Below are 21845 nucleotides of genomic sequence, written 5' to 3'. Positions count from 1 at the left end.
ATATAATAAGCGGATCACTCGTACAGGCGACCACCTCCGTATGAATTGGTTCCTCGCTGCTGGGCTTGCAATAACTTCCTAATCGCCATCAAAGCCGGCCAGAGCCAAGAACCACCGCTAGCGCCTCAGCACCACGAGCACCTCAGCCATGGCGGCGGCGCAGCGGCCGTGGGCAGCCGCGGTGGCCCTTGTGGTGGCGGCGTCGACGCTGCTGGCGGTGGCTTCGAGTGCACAGTCGTTGTCGCCGGTGGCGGCCCCGGGGCCGGCGGGCGGGCTCGACTCGGCGTGCATGAACGCGCTGCTCAACATGTCGGACTGCCTGACGTACGTGGAGAAGGGCAGCGCGGCGCGGCGGCCGGACAAGCCGTGCTGCCCCGAGCTGGCCGGGCTGGTGGGCTCCAACCCGGTCTGCCTCTGCGAGCTCCTCTCCGGCGCCGCCGACTCCTACGGCATCGCCGTCGACTACGCCCGCGCGGTCGCGCTCCCCGGGATCTGCCGCGTCTCCACCCCGCCCGTCTCCACGTGCACAGGTTCGCTTCATCGATCACCCTTCTCAGTTCTCTGCACCGCTCCACTGCTAACTGTCGGCAGGGAAATTATTTTTCCACTGGTGAAAATTTTTTATCAAAAGTTTAGTCACTTTTCGTTCGCTCGGTGGGTTTCACATCTAAACGTTCCTGAAACTAGACAATTTATTTTCCTCCAAAATTACTGAAATTCGTGAAATTTCAACAAAATTTCGGCGAAATTTGATTGTGAGTTTGTTTATTTGGCGCGCTAATTAAGCTTGGGTTACTGATGCAAAAATTTTTGCAGCCCTTGGGTATAAGGTCCACCTGGGCCCAGCTGCAGCGCCCATGTCAGGGGCTCCCTCGCCCATGTCAGGCCTCTCTCCCGCCGGTGAGGGCCCACAGTTCCCTGGTAAGTACTGCAATTATCAATACTACTACAGCTTTGCTTCAGCCTATTACCTGTACGGTTGATTTTTTTAAAGGAGACTAAATTATTTGTCACTTCCTCGATTTTTATTAAGGACTATAGATTGGCTGACTCCAATCTAGAGCCATTAAATTTTGTCATCAGTATTGCTTCTCGGGCATTTACTTTTTTAACTATGAGAAAGTGACACTCTGCTCATTTACCATTCTGTGTCTTAGGTATATAGAGTCAGAGTGATACATATATCATCCTTAGCAACAATTTTTACTTCTTTAAAGTAACAATTGAACAATTATCTCCTTCTTAAAACACTGCTAATGCAAGCGAAAGCGCTCGAGTGAGCCACTGTACACGCAAGCTACCGAAATTCGCCCTGAGGGGGATCAAACTCGGGACTGCACGGCAACAGCCGAGTGCTCCTTGAGCGCTGCCGACCGTTCCGTCGCAGGCTCGTTCGCTACCTGTATGGTTCATGGATGCTACCATTTTGATTCGCTGTAACTTAAACATGTTTGTTATAGTAAGTAATAAATAATTGACATAGTATTGGCTAGAAACTATATTAAGTAATAATTTCACCTTGATTTTGAAATGAAAATTTGCAGAAGAGATCAAAATGAGAAGGAATAACACTGTTCCACGTACAGCTCGTAGGTCCTTAACAGTTCGTGGTCGTAGGAGACATTAATCCATGAAATGACCAAAATGATCATATTAACACTGAATAATTGCTCTGCTTTGACGAGATGCACAGTTAGGTCCATGTACTTGTCACGTATTTAATCACCATCACAAACTCCATTCTGCTGCTGGCACTTCATAATCAATCCAGTCCACCTGAAAAACGTCATGCCTGGTCTCCTCAATCCCTATCTGCATTCTGCAGGAATATCGCCGTTCGCCTCGCCGCCGAACTCGGCCAGCCACGCGGCGCGCCGCTTCTCCGCCGGCCACCTCTCCACCCTCGCCGTGCTGCCGCTCGCCGCCGCCGCCATCAGCGGAATGCTCTAGAGGCCTCTAGAACTCGATTGCGGTTGGAACGGGATTTACAAGTCTAATCGGTCGACTGTTTCCTTCTCGTAATCGTCACCCTGCGCATTGCATGCATGCTTCTACTCTGTAGTCTGTACTACTGTTAATCAGACTGTTATACTATAATGTAAGCTGATATGGCATTCGTTATGTTGTTTCTTGCTGAGATGATTCCTTTCGCTGTGGCGATATAACTCTCTGGAATTCTTGCCATTGTCGTGCATTTGTGTGTTGGTCTCTTTTCGTGTCTGGCGTTGGGTATGCATATCTTACAAGCATGGTTCAGGCCTTCATGGTGGTCACTAAGAACACAGGACACGCGTGAAGCCTCTTCTCTTGGTCGCCACCATGTTTTGCCGACTTTGGGAAGCATAGCATACCAAATTGAGTGCTATGTGCAGCTATCTTTGCAGTTGTCGCGATTTATGTACAGCTAGATTCTCAAATCAAGCATAGCAACCGAAAAATGACACTGACGCTAGGAACTACTGCCTTTGCAGACACATAGGGTATTAAGATAGTTCATTTAAGTTGAAATTCGTATTAAAAATATAGGTAAAAAGATTGTAAGGTGTATAAAAGAACCGATAGATAAATAAATATCAGATGAAAAAAATAAACGGATAAAATAAGTCCACGACGTCGTGCTGAGTTACGTTTCCGCTAACGTTAATGGAGTTTGGGTGTAGGTGTAGGTAGCGTTGAATTCAGCGGCGGATGTGGACGCCGCCGATGTGATTGGAGTGTTCCTGCCAGCATTTCGGAATGAATGGATGACGGCAAAATCCGTCCATGATCCGTCCTCATCCCATTCAATTCCCCAACTGCCATTTTGATGAGATCTCACCTCTCATGCATGTGATGTGAGCTCAGCTGCAAACTGCAAAGCCTGTGGCTTCACTCGCTCTGCTCATCAGCATTTACACGGGCAAGTGTGCAAGAAGATTTCGTGCACCTGTGCTCGGGATTCAGTTGTCTACTTGTCATGGCGTGAGAGGGGAAGGCACATACATGAGAATTCATGAGGAGGGCTAGGCTCAGGTTTCATCAGATCTGACTTCCTGGGCCTTGTGCAGCTACGGTACGTCGGTACCTCCTCTTGCTACATTAGCTCCTCCCGTCCCTGCTCCTCCCGTCCCTGGTCAACACGCCAAACCATCCCACCCCTACCAACACACCACCGCGGCCACACCCGCGCAAGGAGTACTTCCTAGGCTTTGACACCTATTTTTACCGGGCGTCTTAGGTTACAAGTGTTTGATTTTATGTTATTTTTCGGATGACGACAATTTTAGAGGGGTTATAGGTGGAGGTTCTATTTCTAACAGAGATTTTCGTCGCTGCCAGCTTAGAGAGATGCAGTGGGAGGTAGGGCAGATCGACGGTGGTGGCAGGAGCGAGGACAGGGCAACAAGGCGGTGGGGACGTCGATAGCCGTGAGCGGCGGAGGACGACCAAATGGGTGGTGTCAGAGCGGGAGCGAGTGGAGATGGCTCGTTGGAGCTGGATTAGCGTGACGGGGGCGATGACCGTGAATCCAGGGGCTAGGATGCTACCATAGACGATCAGAAGTGGGAGGGACGAGTGAGTGAGCAAACGCAACAAAACAACGAGAGGAAGAAGATGAACAATGTCTTACATATTGTGGACGGATGAATGGCCATCGAAAGGCTATGGTTCATCGCCTGAAACAAAAACTAAATTTAGACACTTGAAATACAGCATCTTCTATTTTTACTGTTCCTAAACCTGTAACCACTACCTCCTCTATCGGCTTTGCCTCTCATCATCTTCTGCCAAAGGAGGTGTCCCCACCCCGCGTCCGCTATGAGAAATCATCCAGACAGTATTCTAATTAATTATTAGGAGGATCATTATTCATACAACCTCAATGATTAATCAGAGTAACATCCCGGTAGTACCGGCACGTGTTTTATGCTCAAGATCAAAACACATATCTTTCCAACATAAACAATCATAATCAAACTTAATAAAGAGCGAGTGATTAAATCATATTACAAAGTTCTTAACCATTTACATGTTTAATAATTTACAGTAAAAGAGATCTAGAAGAATACTAAAACTCGTCAACTCCTAACCAAAAGAGAAACTATGCAGCGGAAACAAAAGCTAAAGACATAGAAAGATGGGTGAAGCTATATGCCTTTAGGCTTCATCTCAAAAGCGTGACATCCGAGTAGTTGCCTACTCATTCCATCTGCTAGCATCGACAGACGTAAAGTAGCCAAACACCATCTCTTTCTCACCTGCAAAACCTGTAGAGCAGCTGAGTATGAAGATACTTGTAAGACTTAATACATATAGAGCACATATAAATAGCTCGACTCCAAGGATTAAGTAAAACAAGAAAAAAGATCACAAGATTAAGTAAAGCATATATGCCCGTAACCTAGACACATATGTGTGAGCATCTAAATATAACCAACAACAAAATAAATATACCCTGCAATAACCAACTGTAAAAAAAAAACTGGAACTATCATAAACATATATATAGCACCAACCATCTCCACCATGACCAACACATCAAACCACAATCCACGACTCATGACTCTACGATGGTGCGCATGGACTGAAGGCATGCTCATGACCAAGAGCGCTGCAGTTCGAACTGTTTTTACACGCTGCAGGAGGATACTCTTTTACCTACACGACACGAGGAACATTCGGCTTGTGTCACCCGCTAAAGTGCGCGCAATGGGTACTCGTGATAACCTTTCCCAATAAACTTCAATCATTTGGATTGTGTATCGCTCAGTGCGGAAATATCCAGAACTACTCCCGAAGCAAACTAGATACTCCTACAAGCTTGCCGCTTACACCGATGTCATACCCAAAGTATCACAAATACAAAGTTATTTGGCTCTTCTTACCATTAGATCAGCATGTGGTAAGTACGGGAAATGCTAAAAGTCGAAGACGGCCAACGGTCAGTGCTTAAACGATGCAAAACGGTCTACGGTGTCCGATTTTCTCTCTCGAACTGCCCTGAGGACCCCTCCTCAGCAGAAAACACACTTAACCCCGTCCACATCTCGCTTCATACTCACGACTCATCTAACCATCTCAACATCATAAAACTATTTGTAAACTAAAAGTGAGCCCTATTGTCGGTGTATCAGGAACCGGGGTCCCCGAATCCCGAGGCCAGGCTAGCAATCCGCCACATGGCGCCATCCCGCAGAGTCTCTCCCGCAAGGTGAAAAAGATCGAGTCCCGGGAAAGGGCGCTCGGGGCCACAGTCGGTGGCCCCCGGGTACCCCAATTCCCCGATGATCCACGAAATCTAAGTACCGGGAAGAAAGTGCTCGGGAAGGTGTACGATGACCTCCGAGCACCCAAGTCCCCCGACGACCAAGAAAGCTAAGTACCGGGAGAAACATGCCCGGGACCGCTAGCGGTGGCCCCCTGGGCACCCAAGTATCCCGAGGACCCACCGAAGGAAGTTCCGGGAGAGAGTGCTCGGGGCTGCGTGCAGCAGCCCCCGAGCACCCGGTTCCCTGAGGATCCGTACAAGTGTGCACGGGAGAGAGTGCTCGGGGAGGTGAACAGTACCCCTGAGCACTCGGTTCCCCAAGGACAAGACAGGGCATTCTCGAGAGAGAGTGCTCGGGGAGGTGAACAGTGACCCCCGAGCACTCGGTTCCCCGACGACCCAGAGAGCCCCCTGGCAGTGGCCTCCGAGGGGCCCACCGATGAGGTGTCAGCCAGTCAAAGGCCCAAGGCCGCATTTAAAGAGCGTGCGTGGCCTGTCACCTCCAACTGCTCCTGCCGCGCTCAGCGTCAGTTCCTGCCACGTTCTGGCAGAGGGGTGTGGGGTTATTAATTGCACGGATCCCATCCCGTGCCATCCGATCCGTCTCGGGATAACGTCGTAAGGGCCGAGGCGTTTCGTCTGCCACGCTGCTGTGGCAGGGGAACAAGACAGGGCGGGTACACCGGACCGCTCTGCGGCTGCCCGGTGGGCCCTCTCCACGGCGCCCGTTGCCAGTGCATTTATGGTGACGGGTGACTGGGCGTGCGACGCATTTTCCACCCCCGGTCACTTCGCCCAGAGGAAATGATGACGCCTTTTCCATTTATGGTGTCTCGAAACTCGTGCTCCCCCTCCCGTTCGAGGCACACTGCTGCCGGCGGGTATTTAAAGCAGCCGGCGGCACAGAAGGAAAGGGGGGAGAACAGCTCAGTAGTGTGGGAAAACACAGCAAAAAAGGAATAACGGCTGAGAAGTGAACAACACGAGACAGACTGAAGAACAAAGAGCCCCAGCCCTAAGATAGATAATCATTCTTGTAACCAGCAACATCCTTGAGGGACTTCCTCAGGGCATTTACAGTATCCATACAGGAGTAGGGTGTTACGCCCCCGTGCGGTCCGAACCTGTCTAAACACCAGCGCATTTACTCCTTTCCGCATTAGAACACCCAGCACCGCCGGCCATCGCATTCATACCAATTCATTTCTCAGGCAAACATATTCAGGATCATCCCCCCCGGCCGAATCTCTAAAAAGGGGTCCCCCAGGATCCCTGCGACAGGAGTTCACCCTCCGACACCTATGCTCGCGAACAACGGCATCACCGTCGTTCGACTTCTATCGAGGACCTATACATTGCTAAGCATGTCGAACAACTCTTAAGCTAGATATCAACAATATTACCGAGACTGCAATTCAATATAGGTTCTACCCGAATAAGCTCGACACTTGACTCGCTAAACATGCGATATACATAAACATAATTTATCAATTTTAGACTTCATTCAATAGAACAGATGGTGCAATATGCTTAGATGCTTGTCTTGCTACTCTATCGGTTGCATGATATTACCCGCACAGAACTCACAGAAGTGCGGTAGATCGGCGGCATCTTCGCTTGCTTGAACTATCGGATCGACACTCTTTAAAAGAAACACGTGTGCAATATATAAATAAACGAACAATGCAAAAAGGATGCAATGTGCATGCTCAAGCAATAGTAGAGCGCTACGACTTGAAAACATCTGCAAAGGATTGCTAAAGGATTAATGTTTTGAAGTTTGAAATCCCGGATAAGCTAGCCTAGTCTCACCTTAGCCTTCACAGGCTAGCAGTCAGACCAGCCTTAGGGTGGTGGTCAGACCAGTGCCCAGTAGAGAGTTTTGGCCTCTGGCACTCTAATCGTAGGCATGGTGACGGTCAAACCACCCATCAACGATCAAACCGGCCCAAGTAGCGTCAGACTCCTGTTTTCAACTCGGATTCTCTGGTCCTCAACTAGCGGTCAGACCGTCTTTGCGGGGTCATCGACGAGGATTTCGGTGAGACATTCGACAACGAAGGGTACCAAAATGCTATATGAGACTAGTGAAGTGTTTCTAAAGTGAATTGGACATCATTCACCGAGCTAAACTCAAGATACTCCATCGATTAGATCTAGGTTAGGTTGAACTTGGGCCTAAACGACACGAGGGTCGAATCGAGCTCAGAAACAACAGGGAAACAATAGGGGATAGCCCACATCAGCTTATGGAAGCCTTCTATTATATTGGAATGCTTCGGGGAAGCATACAGTCGATGAATGGGTCTCCAGCAAGGGAGAAGAGGGGGAAAACTTGGGGAAGTCCTCCGGGAAACTCGTGGGAGTTTTTACCTCCGATCTTCGGCTTTCGAACGCGACGAGTAAAGCTCTGTTTCTCTCTAGGGTCGGGTAGATAGAGGGAGTGGGAGAGGGAGAAAGCAAAAGGAAGTGATCGATCCACTTAACCCAAACCTCTGTATGCTGGCGGTCAGATCGCGAGCTCGGACTGTCAGACCACGAGAAATCCATGTGGTAGCCCATATAGCAGCACAGCTGATGGTAAGACCGTGAGGGATTCTTTTGCTAAATTTTTTCTAAATCTCCCCTCATCATTCTCCTTCCATTCTTTTTTTCTCCAAGACGTGTGACTCATCTCTCTATATTCGAGTCAGGCTGAGTCACACAAATAACCAAACGGGCCCTAAATGAATGGCCTCCGGTGTATGCTCACGGCGCTAGCCTCAGGCCGTCTTCTCGCTATTGTGTCGTGGAATGTTCGTGGCTTAGGCAGGGATATTAATTTTGTTTTACAATTTTTTTCATTTACCGGTAAAAAGACTAAAATTTATGAAATTTCAGTCACTTTCTGTCCTCCGCTCTATGAGTTCCACGTATCACTCAAAGAAAAATTCAAAATTAAATATTTCGTTCATGTCCAAAATCTGCTAAAATTTCCGCAAAATTTCAAATCCCTGGCTTAGGCCTACCAGACAAATGCTCCGCTGTCCTCGACGCTCTCACCTCCTGCTCTCTGTCAGCGATCCGCCTCCAAGAATCCGAGCTTGCCGTTTTGGATGCCACCAAAACTCGATCCTTTCTTCCCTCCCGCTTTCATCTTTCCAAAGACATCCCGGCCGGCCTTTGGCACCCGCGGTGGCGTTGTCACCGCATGGGATGCCAATGCACTCTCCCTCACCTCTTTCATCGCTCGCCACCATTCCCTCTCCACCGTGTTCTCCTCAACCACCACCGACTCCCAGTTCACCCTCACAAACATCTACGCTGGCCCCGTCTGATCACCGCTATGTAATCCTGTCCTCTTCTCACCTTTCTGTTGTACTCAAAACCAGGGGATATCAAAAAGCTTGCAAAAGACAATGGCGAGCGACGATTCAAGAATGGAAATGTAAATCTGAAGATTTGCGGGCGTACGGCTTGCATCTCTTCCCTTTCCCCAGCATCAGCCTCGCGTCCCATTCGCCGTCCGGACCCGAGCTCGCTGTCTCTGGTGGCGCGCTGCATGCACGCGACGGCCTCGACGAGCAGCTTCTCGGAGGCCTCGCCGTGGAGCGAGAGCATGGGGTGTCCGTCGTCCGGTGGTCGCGCGATCTGCGGGTCCATGATGCTCATCGTCCGGTGGGCGAAGTCGAACGCGTAGCACGACCAGCCGTGGCGAAGAAGCAGAGTGAACACCTATCTATTTGTTCAAACACGGCCAGTGATCCAAGACTTCAGGTAGGTAAAGGACATGCCAAAGCCAAATGGCGGTGTTCAGTTCTTACCAAGCTGTAGTCCTTGATCGCGTAACTTCGAAGGAGATCATACCTGCACCAACGGCTCCTCGCCGTTGGTGACGAGATTCTGCACGGCAATGAACATTGCCACCAAGTTAATGTCAACGGATTCGACAGTAAAATCTCCATTTTTCTGATGTTCAGGCAATGCATATGCAATGTGGTTGAATTATGATCGGATCATGCAAGAATACGGGATGATGTAATTATTAGTAAGTACTCAAGGTGTTGACTAATTACCACCGGTAATGCTTTGTCTACTTAAAGTACTTACAGAAGTACTTACAAAAATGCTACTAGAAGCTGATGTGTCAGTCAGTGAAAAATATTCCATGCTCTGTGAATCAAGGGAGTCGGATGTGCTGCTGAATTAACATGCGGCTGCCATAGTTTAACAGCTTGATGATATGTTCCATTACGTGTACTGGATCACAAATTGGTGAAGCTTTTCATACAGTCACTTGGGAACCTGGTTGTTATACACACAGACACAGGCCTGCCTGTGGTTCACAGCCTACCACTGCGACACAGCGGCAGCGACTTGCTGCTGGTCGAAATTGCATACCACAAAGCACAAGAATGCACGAATCATATGATTGGAGAGTTTCCATGATTTCAAGGAATTTCCTGAGATACATACGGCAAAGTGAAAAAAAAAAAACAAAGAAACATGAATCCAGATGTCTGTAGATTCTGGCATAAACTAACCAAGAGCTAGCAGACTCAAGCAATCTAATCAATTCAAAAAGGTATAAAAAAAGGCTACACTTGTTCTCAAACGGAAATTAGGGCCGCGTCGATTAAGTGTCTCCACCTAGCATACATTATGGACAGTACTAAAGAAGATCTGTCTTCCAATTCATGTCTGGTTACCATTGAAGGCCGGTAACTGAAAAAACCCGTGTCAAATCAGGAAGCAACCAAAACTAGTAGAATTCAGGTCAAAACCTGGTGAAACAGCAGTCTAACCCGTTCGCTGATTCCATTAGGCCGTTACTATCAATCTTCCACAGTTTGACGCTAACACTTGTTGCAGCTCCTCCTACAGTGACCAGGTAATGCTGCAGTCCCCACCATGTACTCTGGGTTCTTTGTGCACTCTCCCAGGGCCGCCCATTTCATGCAGCTCTCGTTCTCATCGGTGCAATTGCCTTGTGTGTGGTAAACCTTGTCGAATGAGGCTACACGAATCCACTTTGTAGCAGACCATTTCTCACCCTTTATGACTGGACATCCAGCATGGAGGCTCAGTGAATCTGTGGTGCTATCTGGGCTAAGGTTGAAGAAAAGGAGTGCATCTCCTTTTCGTGGTTTCACTAAGGAAGAAGTTGCATGTCAATTGAGAAATATGTCAGATGCCATACAAAGAACACAAGAGTTAGGAATACCAAAAAGCACTCTGGTTGGAAAACTATACCTGCAGTGCCTTTCTGAGCACATTCTGACAAGGTTGCGTCTTTAGCATCATCAAACTCCTTTTAAGAAATGCGTATTATAGAATTATTTGATACGAGATCCCAAAATAAACTAGAAAATGTGCATGAGAGATGCATGTACACAGGAGGGGAAAAAGCAATCTGAACCACTTTCTATCATCTTAAACACTACCACCACGGAAAATAAAAGATTTACCTCGGCTAATGGGAAAACTGTTTCCCCACCTTCTGCTACATCAGTTAAGTACATAAGCACAGTAGCTGTGCGATGACCACCACGAATTGTGTTAACATTGTCGGTGAAGTAATCATAGTGTGGTTCATACTTCTCCCCATGCTTATATCTTAGGACTTGGATATCTTCACCATTCTCTGATCATAATATAACACCCGTAACCAAATATTCAAAAGCGATAAAAATATTTTATTCCTCTGACAGGTCCAACCTTTACGTGCAATTGGAAAACAAAAACAGAAGCAAGGAAACATGTCAAAACAATTACCCCGTTATCAAAGCAGAGTTTTTTTTATAACACTGTGTTAGAACAGATGCTACAGGAAAAACCTTGGATAAGCTAATCCTCAAAATCAGGTCATATAGCTCAGCACTAAAGGATATGTCAAGCTTCTTTAGGTAGTGTGATGCACTAGATTTGACTCCACAATTGATATAAGCATACAGCCAACTAACAAGCTTAGCTGCTCTAGAGGCACTAAGTCAAATGATGTGCACGTGCCAGAGAAAGAGAGTGGGAGACGATTTTCTAGAGACACTAAATGAAAGGCATTATTCTACGTGCATAGATCACAGATCTTAACAAAGGGTAAGTATCTACTGAAAGTTGTGAAGTACTCTTATCATGTAACTTCTACCAAGCACTAGATATAATTCCAAAAAAGAAAAAAAAAACAATATGTGCCAATATGTTCTAGTACTAGAAGTTCTGAGCCTCAAAAGTTGCAAGAATATAAAAGTACAGTGTTATTGCCTCAATGAGAGCCACAACCTTTTGGAAGGAATGTCCATGCAGCAATTTTGTCCTCTATACCCGCAACAATTGGATCCTACAAATTTGAGCGTGATTGTTCATCAAGTTAGAACCATGTAAACAAGAGAAATGCCTCAACAGCTGGCTTTATTGTACTCCTGGACTCTAGGTCTAGCTACGGTTAGGCACAGAATACAAGAGATATTGATGCCTTAAGAAAATAGAAACATGAAATATCCCCATAAAATAAACTCAAATTCCATCTTTCATTCAAATAAAGATGCCAAATACATGCTCAGCATCCAGTAATAGACCAGATAAACCTTAAGACTTGTTTTCCTCCCTGCCTATGAGCTGAATCACATTTAGGTATATAATCCGAATCCTAAAGGGAGGGGACACTCTGATTTAACCAAGCAGTACCGATAATTATAGGATTCCAAAGACATACCATCAACTCTAGAGCCAGCATAATTGAACTAGGAAAACTAACATGTAGGGCCCAAATGCTAGGATCCTAATTATTAGATTAGACAAAGAATAGAAAAAAGTATTATAGAAGTTTCAGAATTTCTCTAATCCATTCAACTACATTCCTGGTTGCTGCTTCCCCCTCTTCGCAGTATCTTGTATACTGAGAAAAGCAGCGGACTTAAACATGACTCATTACTTCATTAGTCATTAGTGTCAACAGGCTAAAAATGGGCAGCTCGCTCTCACTACAAGGCAGCTATATCCGCTGGTTGATACAAGCAACATGCAAACACATTCATTAAAAACATCTGCATTTTAGGGGTAATTTGTGATGCTTTGCTAGAACTTGTGAGACTCCCCTTGTTGGAGAGATGCAGTGCATGTGAAATAGCTACAGCATACTGATCTAAAAGAGTATTATACTTTTCTTGCATGGACACCTCTGTATAACGCATATTTGCACGTACCATTGCCATGCCAGGGAAAAAGGTTTTGTTTCGCAGAGGCAGTCCTAATCAGACAGCAAAAGTAGAGAAGAGATAAGAAAGGCCTAACCTGGGCTTTCCTGATGAAGGTGCCGGAGCTGGTGCGGACGTCGCTGAGCGTGCTCTTGCCGGACATGTTATCAGCGACCGCCGACCTCTTGAGCTCCGCTCTCGCCTGAAGTTTGCAGACGAGGAAACCCCAAAATTCAGTCGACTCCGGGCATTCTTGAGAAGCAAAGACAAGCGTTTTGTGGGATTGAGGGAAGTAGAGTGGCACTGACGAGGGAGATGAGGTGGTTGGCCTCGTCGCCGCTGAGGAAGTGCTGGTACAGGAACACCCTGAGCCGCGCAGGCGCCGTGAATCGCGCATCAGTCATCTCACTCGATTTCGATGAAATCGAGATGCCACACAAGAAGAAGAAGCGAGCGACGGAATGGAGATGGAGTTGCCTACCTGGGTTTCCAGGAGATCTGTCGGGAGTGGTGCGGGTACACGACGGCCGCCGGGTACACCGAGCTGCCCCTGCCGCCTCCGCCGGCAGCGCCGCCGCGGTCGAGGAGAAGGGCGAGGACGCTGAAGAGGAGCCGCACGAGGGCAGGAGGGATGGCCCCTGCCCATGTCTTGGCCATCGCAACCGAGAAGCCTCTCTCTCTCGCGCGCGCGCGCGGAAGACCACCAGTTCTGGAGGGGGGAGGGAGGCGGTCGGCGGCGCGCGGTGATGCGAGGACGGCGGCGAGTGGCCCGTTGGAAGTGGTCGCCACGCTCCACGGGTAGAGACAGATCCGCACCGCTCAAATTTACGCCTCGTACGATCGAACGGCCAGCGCGAACGGCCAACGACCAAGGCAGTCACGAGGAGGGCTGGTGACTTGGCGTCTTGGCGCCTGTGTCGTGTCCTCGTGGAACAAATTCACAGCCGTTCGATCAGGAAAACAACGGCGAGTATCGATCGTAACAGCAATTCTGTCACATTACGACACTGACGAGATCGTACCTAAAGTCGGTGCTCTCGAGGTGCGGGTCATCACAGCTATATTTTCTTTATTTCATTCTTTTTTTTAAAAAAAATCGTTCTTATTTTCTTTATTTTTTTATCTTCAATAATTTCTTTTTTAAAAAATCGTTAAAGAAAATAAAAGAATCCTATTAAAAAAATTAACTTAAAAATCTCTTCGTGATGGAAAAAAAAACGTTGAAGATAATCTTACAGTAGGCACAACGTCGGCATAGATGCGAAGAAAAAAATGGGCCCATGCTTAATAAATCGGCATCGAAGTCGAGGCTGCAGCGTGTGAATTCACATCAAACGTGGGATGGTAAATAAAAAAAGATGTGGCTATTTTTCTGGCGTGCGAATATGATGGTTAATACGGGTGTGCTTGGATGTTCGTATAGGATTTTTAGAGTTACAGTATATAATTTAGATGAGTATAAGTAATCTGAGTAGATATAATATATCTGAAAAAAAGTGTTTGATTCTTTATATGGATAGATGTAAATATTCTGTACCTACGGATATAATAAACTTATGAAAATATTTGTTTGTATGTACCAACGGATATAATCACTCTGCAATTAAGATTAATAAGTTAGTCGATTACAGCATATAACAGAAGTAATATATTCATCTAGCCAAACTCTGGGAAGCTCGAGTGAATCTATTATAGAACTGTAGAAGAGGGAAACAGTATATATAGAAAATCAAATAACCTTTTTCATACAGACGCCGCGCCGCCCCCGTCCGCTGCCCAACCCACGCTCACCGTGAAGCGCGTGCTCTTCGCTGAGGCCGGCGAGGACGCAGTCGCCTTCCTCTGCCCCCTCCTCGCCATGCCCGTCCGCGCTGCGGTCGAGTTGCTGCTCCAGGAGGACCCAGCGTCCGCCGCGACCGGATGCTTCGGGAACCTCTCCGCCGAGTCCCTGCTGCTGCGGGCTGCGGCCATCTCCTGGAGAAGTTGGGCAAGTGCTGATTAGAAAGCTTTCTAGCCTTATTTCGGTGCACCACTGATCGATAGCTAGCTGGTGAAGCGTCCTCTTCGACTTCGAGTTTCCCTAGCAATGCTTTCCAAATTAACGGATTTATCGATCACAGAATGATTGTTGAAAGTCTTCGATTCGATTTCTGAGTTCTAGATCTGGAGTTCTGGACCATTGGCGGGTAATCAGATATGCCCGCCGACGACGGGCACTATCCATACCCGCGAGACCCAATTGCCATCGCTAGAGGCGACTACTTCCTTCACAGCTCACTTTTTTAACCTCAACATCGGGTGCTGCAAAATCGATGCCTGATGTTATCTCTCCTGTTGAAGCATCGGTTTTTTACCACACTGTGGATGGTCTTAGTTCCTCTGTCCTCCTACTTTGGTGTGTTTTCTTCCTGACTATTGTTAACATTTCGTGTTTTTGATCTGTTGTAACCACACGTCACCTTACTTCTGTTTGGTGGATGTGTCGTTGTAAAAAAACTCTTTTCTTCTTTAATTAATCGTAGAGATCCTTTTCGTGTTTCCAAAAAAAATACCATTTTGTCCCTATACACGGTAGCATTTTGTTAGGGTAGAATTGCTCCATTATTTTACCCCTCTGCTCATCCACACTATTTTGTCTACTATCCAAAGAGAACGAAGCACTTGACGAACTCGAGCTAAACTGCCATTTCACCTTTTGGACGAATCGGTTCAATTCCTATATGAATTAAAGAGAATTCTCACGTTCCAAACATGACCTAATTGTATCTGACAGAGGAGTGAGATGCAATGATACTGACTGCGTGACAAACGCAGTTAGGACGGACGAGGATCCCTTAACGTAACGCGACGTCGCTGACATGTAAGATTAGACCCACACGTCAGCGACGACGTCACCGTGACGTCGACGTTAAGGGATCCGGATCCGTCTAGAACGGGTAGAAAACAAAGACAGGTAACAGAGCAATAAAAGTTTTGCTTTGTAAGTTTCCTTTCATTCACCCTATCCGTCACCCTATCAAACAAAAAGATAAAAACACGCAATAAACAAGGATATCCTCCGTTCATTCACAGTAGTTAAGCCATTTGAGGATCAAGATAAAGAATAGAGGATCTATTGTACACTTAGAAAGGAGGTCTCCTTTCAGTAAGATTCTGTTACAGACAATCTCAAAACTTTACAGTTTACACTTGCACAGCTACAAAGGTTTTAAATAAAGAAAATTTTGAAAAAAAGGCTGCTTAGGCTCACTTGTTCAAACCAAAATGAACCAAAACAATCTTCTGGGGAAATTTGACAGGTATATAATATAAGCTAATGACTACTTACTCCTTTTGAAACTGTACGTGATTACATTTGCTGTACAACATAACAACCACATTTCTCTGGCCACACAAAATTTTCCTGAGAAACAAATACCTAGCCGTCCATGTGAAGGTTTCGCAGTATCTTGTTCATGAGTCACACAAAACAGTAGTTTTAATATGTGATTCAGGTCCCAGCACCTGCAGTGTTATATCTGTAATAGTTAGTCATGGCTATGCAAGTGAAGACGCATAGCCCCTGCATACACTGGACTTTGCACAAATCGCAGTGTTTTGTGCCTTGCTCGAGAAGATGCAGATTTCTGCAGAGATTAATACAAAATGTAGAAGACACATACCTTTATTACCCTTAACTCGTCGGTAACAGCTCTTCAGCACCGATTCTGATGTTAGCATTTGATGAGCGCCTCTTTGATTTGCCATCTAGTATTTCGGCCTCAACAATAAAGGTACCACACACAGGACGATGGTCAGAAAATTTGGATTCCCCTCTGAAGTAGGATAATTGCGCTATGCCATCTCCATGCCACAGTATTCTATCACACCTGAACATGTTGAGCTAATTAAGAAGCATGCAATGATATGCGATTGATAATTTATTATGATCACGTACTACACCAGACCAGTAGTTGGCATGAAAAAGTTTGTAGCAACACATGCAGCCAATTCATTTGGGAAGTGTAACTCATGACTTAGTCTGTCTTTTTATGATATTCACATTTAGCAATACTAAATATGTGAATCATCTCGATTTTTTTTACTGCATATATGAATGATTCCTCTTTTCTGTTTTCATATACTTAATTAACTTGCTGTCCAGATTTGATTTATATCATCTAAAGAAAACCACTGGTGCCCCTTGTTCTTGTGGTACAAAAGGATGAAAATGTCATATTATTGAGTTGTAAATAGGTTTCCGGACTCTGGATACCTTATAGCCACTGACTAGTGTTTACATATGAGATTGGAACTTGCTGAAGCTATTTTGAACATTGTACATACCAGGCTGGGGTTCTCCTCTTTTTCTTTGATGTGGCAGTCTCTCCAGCATAAGAATCTGAGTTGCAAGAGTACTTGTATGTGGGAGCAAAATATATCTTCTCCTCACTCCACCCCTTGAACACTCTTCCAAACGCACGCTGGATATTGAGCTGAAATGCATGTGTAAAATGTTAATAAGTTCTAGTATCATATGACCAGAACATAAAATAAAAACACGGAATGGTTTCTCATTCCATAACCAGTCTTCCTTCTAGAAAAAAAAAGTTTTGGGGAGTTACCTGATCCTTTTCAAAAAGGGCATCCCAGTTATTTTCAGTCAGAAGTTTCTTGGTATCTTCATAGCTCAAGGAAATACGGTAGTTGAGATCCCCCAACCATATTGCCCGACTGAAATAAATAATACAACAATCAAAATAACAGTTGGCAGTAAAAACACTTAAAGCATTGTGGTATGGCTTTCTTACTCATGGTCAAGAATTTTCTCAGGGATTCTTCGCCCAGCTCTTCTGCAAATCCTTCGAAATTGTGTGAGCCTCAGAATCTCTAATACATCTAAATTCCGCCTCAACTCATCACCTTCTTTCTCACCTGAAGCCAAATGGCTGCAGATGAAACAAAAGCTTGTCTGGTACAGTGTCATGCTAACTGATATACATCCCTGAATAAAAAAGCAAAATGTATCACTTAAGGGATCTACTGCACAGTACATGAAATGCTTATATATATATATATGGTTCTGACCTTGTTTCCAAGATATCCCATTATTCCGCGACCTACACAAGACGTTCTCAAATGGCCGATATGTTGCACTAGTTCTTTCTTTGCCCATACCGTGACAAAAATACCAACCATTTGTTTGCAAGATATAAGGTTATATTTTAGCTGATCCCTGGAGGCTGAAGCACCTGAAGTAATTCCATCAACAGTAAGACCATAAACATCATTCAATTTGTCATCCACTTCATCCTCTTCTGAAGAGTCCATTTCATTAGCATATGCTTGTGGGCATCGAAAGCAAGCGTCTTTGTACGATTTCTTGGCCATTTCCGCTGTGCAATTGCAGAATTTGAGCTGTTTTCTCTGGGATGGCATGTAAGATTTCCTGATGGATTTCAAGGACTTTTGGAAGATTACAGAACCGCTAGCTGTTCTTGAGCGGTTGGAGAATGAAGCATCAAGGTCTGAAGTTGATTGAGATGAGGTTGAATCAAGGGAGAGAAATGGCTTGTGCTGAAAGATATCAGTGTCAGTGTCGACTGGTCGATTTAGCACGCAGTTTATAAGGGCAAGCCATCTTGCTGCTGGTTCGTTGTCTTCTATCACAAGCACATTACCAGCATTGAGAGGGACAATTTCCTGAAAACTGTTTAAAGATCAAATAAAAGAAGAGCTAGGACGAAACATTCTGTTGACTTAAGTAAACCAAATAAATTCTAACCCTTAAAAAAATATACTCATTTGGAAAACACAAATAAATACTAGAATGTCAATAGCGATCTAAGAGAGTAAGACAACTAAGAAATTGAAAAAATCCAGAATATACTGAACACTAAACGTAAGTATACGAAACAGGGAATGGAACAAATGGGAAGTATTAAGTTACTTATTTTTCTGAAAATGTAAGCACTGCAATTAGCGATGTTGACATGGATAAAATTCAGAGTTATGATGAGAATGTTACCCTAAAACATAAATATCTGAATGGTCGTCAGCAGGAAGAAAGTCATCCAGTTTCAACTCGGCGGTAGGCGCTTTTCCTCCAACATTCCAGGTGGAGACAAATATCCTAAACAATGAACTAAAAAATAAAGAAATTGTTCTGGTTTCCATGTATAACTGAACATACAAGGCTAATTGTCTGACCTGATATGTTCAGATTTTGTAGCATTTGAAGAGTGGGATAGAAAATGGCTGAGACGTATGCTCCTAACTTCTGCTTCCATTTAGTCCAAAGAAACACAAAAAACATAAGCCAATTAAATTAAACCTGTACCATCCAATAGAGTTAGCCAAGGAGCAAAGTTGCCAGGTAGAAATCAACCTGAAAGTTTTCGGAATGGGGACGAAGATGGTGACTTTGAGTTGCTTGACTCACACTTAACTACAATTGACAAGGGAACATGGAACAATTGGTTACTATTATGTTATCAAGATAAACTAGCAAAGTTGCACCCAATTCAATTTGTACAAAATGTTGAAGTTCTGAAATTAAGAGATCAAGAGCACTGTTGAATATATGAACCCAAGCATCTTTGAATAAACATATTTGAACGCTGACTATCTATAGAAGCATTTCACGTTCTGCAATGTCAACATAGGCTTAATTGACCATACCCATGTGATTGCCAACTGAATCGAACCATCTCCCTTTTTCAAATCCAGATGGATGAAATTTGATAAAACTATCCTAAGATATATGTTACCATTTATCAGCGTCCTACTCGACATTTAGTGCTTATACAGCTTTTCAAAAGAAAGAAGATGAACTAACCTGTGGAGCAGCTTGCACGGTCTGTCCTCTTTGTGACTTTCTTATCTTTTGTTCCAAAAAGCTTTGGCTGACAGCCCTACAGTACAAAGCAAAACACTTTTAAGTCAAATGCTCCATTTAAGTGCAATAATGCAAATGCCTTCAACATGTATCAAGAAAATTTTGGGTGGGTGGGGGGGGGGGGGGTCAAGGAGAAAAAAGGAGAGGCAGACCCATACATACCTTCATCTTTTCATCGTTTGGGAAGGCCATCCCCGTTTGAAGTCAGAAGAACAATGGAAGCTTCCCCCTCCCCAAATTCAAGTCTGAAATACATAATTTAATAGAATTAAAGCCTGCTAACAGTTCATCAGAAGGTAATGACAGTATGATGAGTCATGAAGCTAATCCAGACATTAACACCAAAGAAAAGAAGCATACACATGGAATTCTGACAAGAATATAAAAGAGGAACAGTTGTACGAAACTTACACTTTTTTAAGGAAGTACAAAAACTACAAAGTCTACAATGGATCCAGACCGTTATTTCTCCCACTGTTTGACTACAAACAACAAAAAATACCGCACAATTAACAAAAAAAGATGCAAATTTTCACATCGAAAACCCAACATTGAGCCCACAGCCCCCGCAAACGAAAAATGGTCCTTTCGAAATCCAACCATTTTGGCATTCAAAACTCAATACAAATCACAAATTGCAAAAGAAGCAAAGAGAAACAGGAGAGGAAAACAGCGCAAGGTTAGAGATTTCGAAATTAGCAGGAACCCACCAATCAGCAGCTCCGGCACCAAATCCAGCCGCCCGCGAGAACCTCCGAGCTCTGCTTCCCCCGGCCGAGACCCGGGACCCTAAAACCCCAGCCAGGAACCCAACAGCTCCCCAACCATTCCCCGCAACCGGAAAGAACAGCGGCGGCGTAGAGACACCTCAAACCCGGGACTGGGTCTGCGGGAAGCCGACGAGGACACGGCCATCCGGGCCGGCCCCTTCCGAAAGGATTAAACTACTCTGCAGCGACAGCTGTACAGCGAAGCGTGGGCCGGGGCGCGGTTCTACCGCGTTCCTGGTGGGATTCAGCAATTGTTTAGGAGCGGCAGCGACGTGAGCACGGCGCGCGTGGTGGTGGTGCTGGTTAACCGTCGGGCGGAGAAGGAGGAGAAAGCCCAGTTTGCGTTGAGCGGCGCACGTGCGGCTCGTCGGATTGGATTTGGCGCGTTTTGGGTTGGGACCTCGTGGTGAGGACGAGCTGCCCATGAGTCAACCCAGGGGAATTTATACGGCTCCATCCGTGTCTCGCCATGAATCCTCGAGAAGGCGAGAATGTGTTTGGACTTTGGACACACCAAGATTAACCAAAACCTTTTTTATAATCATCCGCAAACATTTGATTTAAGATATCTTCAACTATATTTCTTTCATTTTATTTTCTTTTCGATTCCTCTAGTTCATATTTTTTTATTTTTTATCATATCCAACGGTTTCCTTCAAATAGATTTATAAAGTGAAATGAGAGAGAATATAATCCTGAAGTTAATGAATTTGAGAATCTCTTTGTGACGAGAATCGTGAAAAAAAAATTATTAGAACGCTGAAGAAAACGAAAATCTCTTCAAAATTTTTTTAATCCCTTATAAATGATCCAATCTTCCTCGATTCAAAGTTCAAGACAGTGCCAAAAAAGGTTAGAAACTTAATTAAAAGGACTAGATAATGCTTGTTTGTCACGGATTGTATCATACCTTATTACAGTTTACCTTTTATCATTGTGTAAATGAACATCGAGATAACACATTATGAGTCTTAATATGGTACCAGGTAATGCAGATGTCAGGATGGTTATTCCATTATCTTTAAACAAACTAGGTATAAGCGGTGACTCCTATGACAGATGATGTTAGACACATTATTTTTTAGAACTCAGAACAACACGCTGACATAATATCTATTGAAATTAGAGATAGTGAGTTTATAGATTTACAAAGTCAACAGACATCTTATTGTTGATAGGTATATTATCTGTTATTAAAAAAAATCATCGTAATAAGATATGTATCTAGATGGTATAGCCACCTAGATACTTGATTCTCAAGCACATTATTGAACGTGACCTATGTGATTATTTGAACTCATGACCTCAACTACTGGAAATTTTGCTCTTAAGATCCTAGTGCTTACACCATGATCGAACGTGCGAGTGAGCGTGGAAGCGCAATTATGTAGTGCAGATCTGTGTAGGAAACGCAATGGTCCAAGCGGCGAAAGATATGATTAGGGTATGAGGCTATGAGCTAGCTGAGAGGACGCGATCATCATCCCCATTATTAGAGACAAGACCACTCGAGAATTATTGGGGACCATGATGGCCAATTAAAAACTACCGATGATGACAGTAACTGCTTCCACGAGAGATGAGAGAGCAACGATGGTTACAAACTAACAAAAGGTCTTTGTTTTTTGTTTTTTCTTTTCTAAGAAGAACTTTGATTAACAATAGCTTTTAAAATGTTTAATTTAAAAATCTTAAAATCATATTTGTAGATTTACCTTAGAATAATTTTTTCATAATATTATAAATTCAAAATATATTATAATAAAAAATAATGATCA

At 44.7% G+C, this 21845-nt stretch overlaps 2 protein-coding genes across 2 annotated transcripts; one reads left to right on the top strand and one right to left on the bottom strand.

Annotated features, from left to right (window-relative positions):
* Nucleotides 1-2139, top strand: LOC133885155 (non-specific lipid transfer protein GPI-anchored 2-like). Its single transcript, XM_062324811.1, has 3 exons — nucleotides 1-530; nucleotides 817-921; nucleotides 1826-2139. The coding sequence occupies exons 1-3, from the start codon at nucleotides 149-151 to the stop codon at nucleotides 1948-1950; spliced, it is 612 nt and encodes a 203-aa protein (XP_062180795.1). The 5' UTR covers nucleotides 1-148; the 3' UTR covers nucleotides 1951-2139.
* Nucleotides 2140-9654: 7515 nt separating this feature from the next.
* Nucleotides 9655-20520, bottom strand: LOC133884132 (uncharacterized). Its single transcript, XM_062323497.1, has 20 exons — nucleotides 20008-20520; nucleotides 19460-19542; nucleotides 19238-19313; nucleotides 18788-18847; nucleotides 18610-18679; nucleotides 18428-18532; nucleotides 17488-18109; nucleotides 17211-17404; nucleotides 17025-17133; nucleotides 16747-16895; nucleotides 16097-16289; nucleotides 14170-14394; nucleotides 14005-14017; nucleotides 12902-13238; nucleotides 12729-12786; nucleotides 12518-12622; nucleotides 11507-11564; nucleotides 10696-10871; nucleotides 10481-10538; nucleotides 9655-10379 (listed from the first exon to the last, which is right to left on the bottom strand). Exons 2-20 carry the CDS (start codon nucleotides 19487-19489, stop codon nucleotides 10084-10086), a joined length of 2934 nt encoding a protein of 977 aa, XP_062179481.1. The 5' UTR covers nucleotides 19490-19542; nucleotides 20008-20520; the 3' UTR covers nucleotides 9655-10083.
* Nucleotides 20521-21845: the final 1325 nt, after the last annotated feature.

The sequence above is a fragment of the Phragmites australis genome, chromosome 11, assembly GCF_958298935.1.
Source record: "Phragmites australis chromosome 11, lpPhrAust1.1, whole genome shotgun sequence".
Taxonomy (NCBI): domain Eukaryota; kingdom Viridiplantae; phylum Streptophyta; class Magnoliopsida; order Poales; family Poaceae; genus Phragmites; species Phragmites australis.
The sequence above is the reverse complement of the archived record's forward strand: the minus strand, read 5'-3'. Positions and strand labels throughout refer to the sequence as shown.

Bases quoted from the DNA above. Each gene is read 5' to 3' on its own strand.
- LOC133885155 (XM_062324811.1), top strand. From the start codon at position 149: ATGGCGGCGGCGCAGCGGCCGTGGGCAGCCGCGGTGGCCCTTGTGGTG. The intron at 531-816 runs GTTCGCTTCATC...AAATTTTTGCAG, and splicing joins GCCCGTCTCCACGTGCACAG to CCCTTGGGTATAAGGTCCAC. The intron at 922-1,825 runs GTAAGTACTGCA...TGCATTCTGCAG, and splicing joins TGAGGGCCCACAGTTCCCTG to GAATATCGCCGTTCGCCTCG.
- LOC133884132 (XM_062323497.1), bottom strand. From the start codon at position 19,489: ATGGCCTTCCCAAACGATGAAAAGATGAAG. The intron at 18,680-18,787 runs GTTGATTTCTAC...AAATGGAAGCAG, and splicing joins CCCATTCCGAAAACTTTCAG to AAGTTAGGAGCATACGTCTC. The intron at 12,623-12,728 runs GTCAGTGCCACT...TGCAAACTTCAG, and splicing joins CCAACCACCTCATCTCCCTC to GCGAGAGCGGAGCTCAAGAG.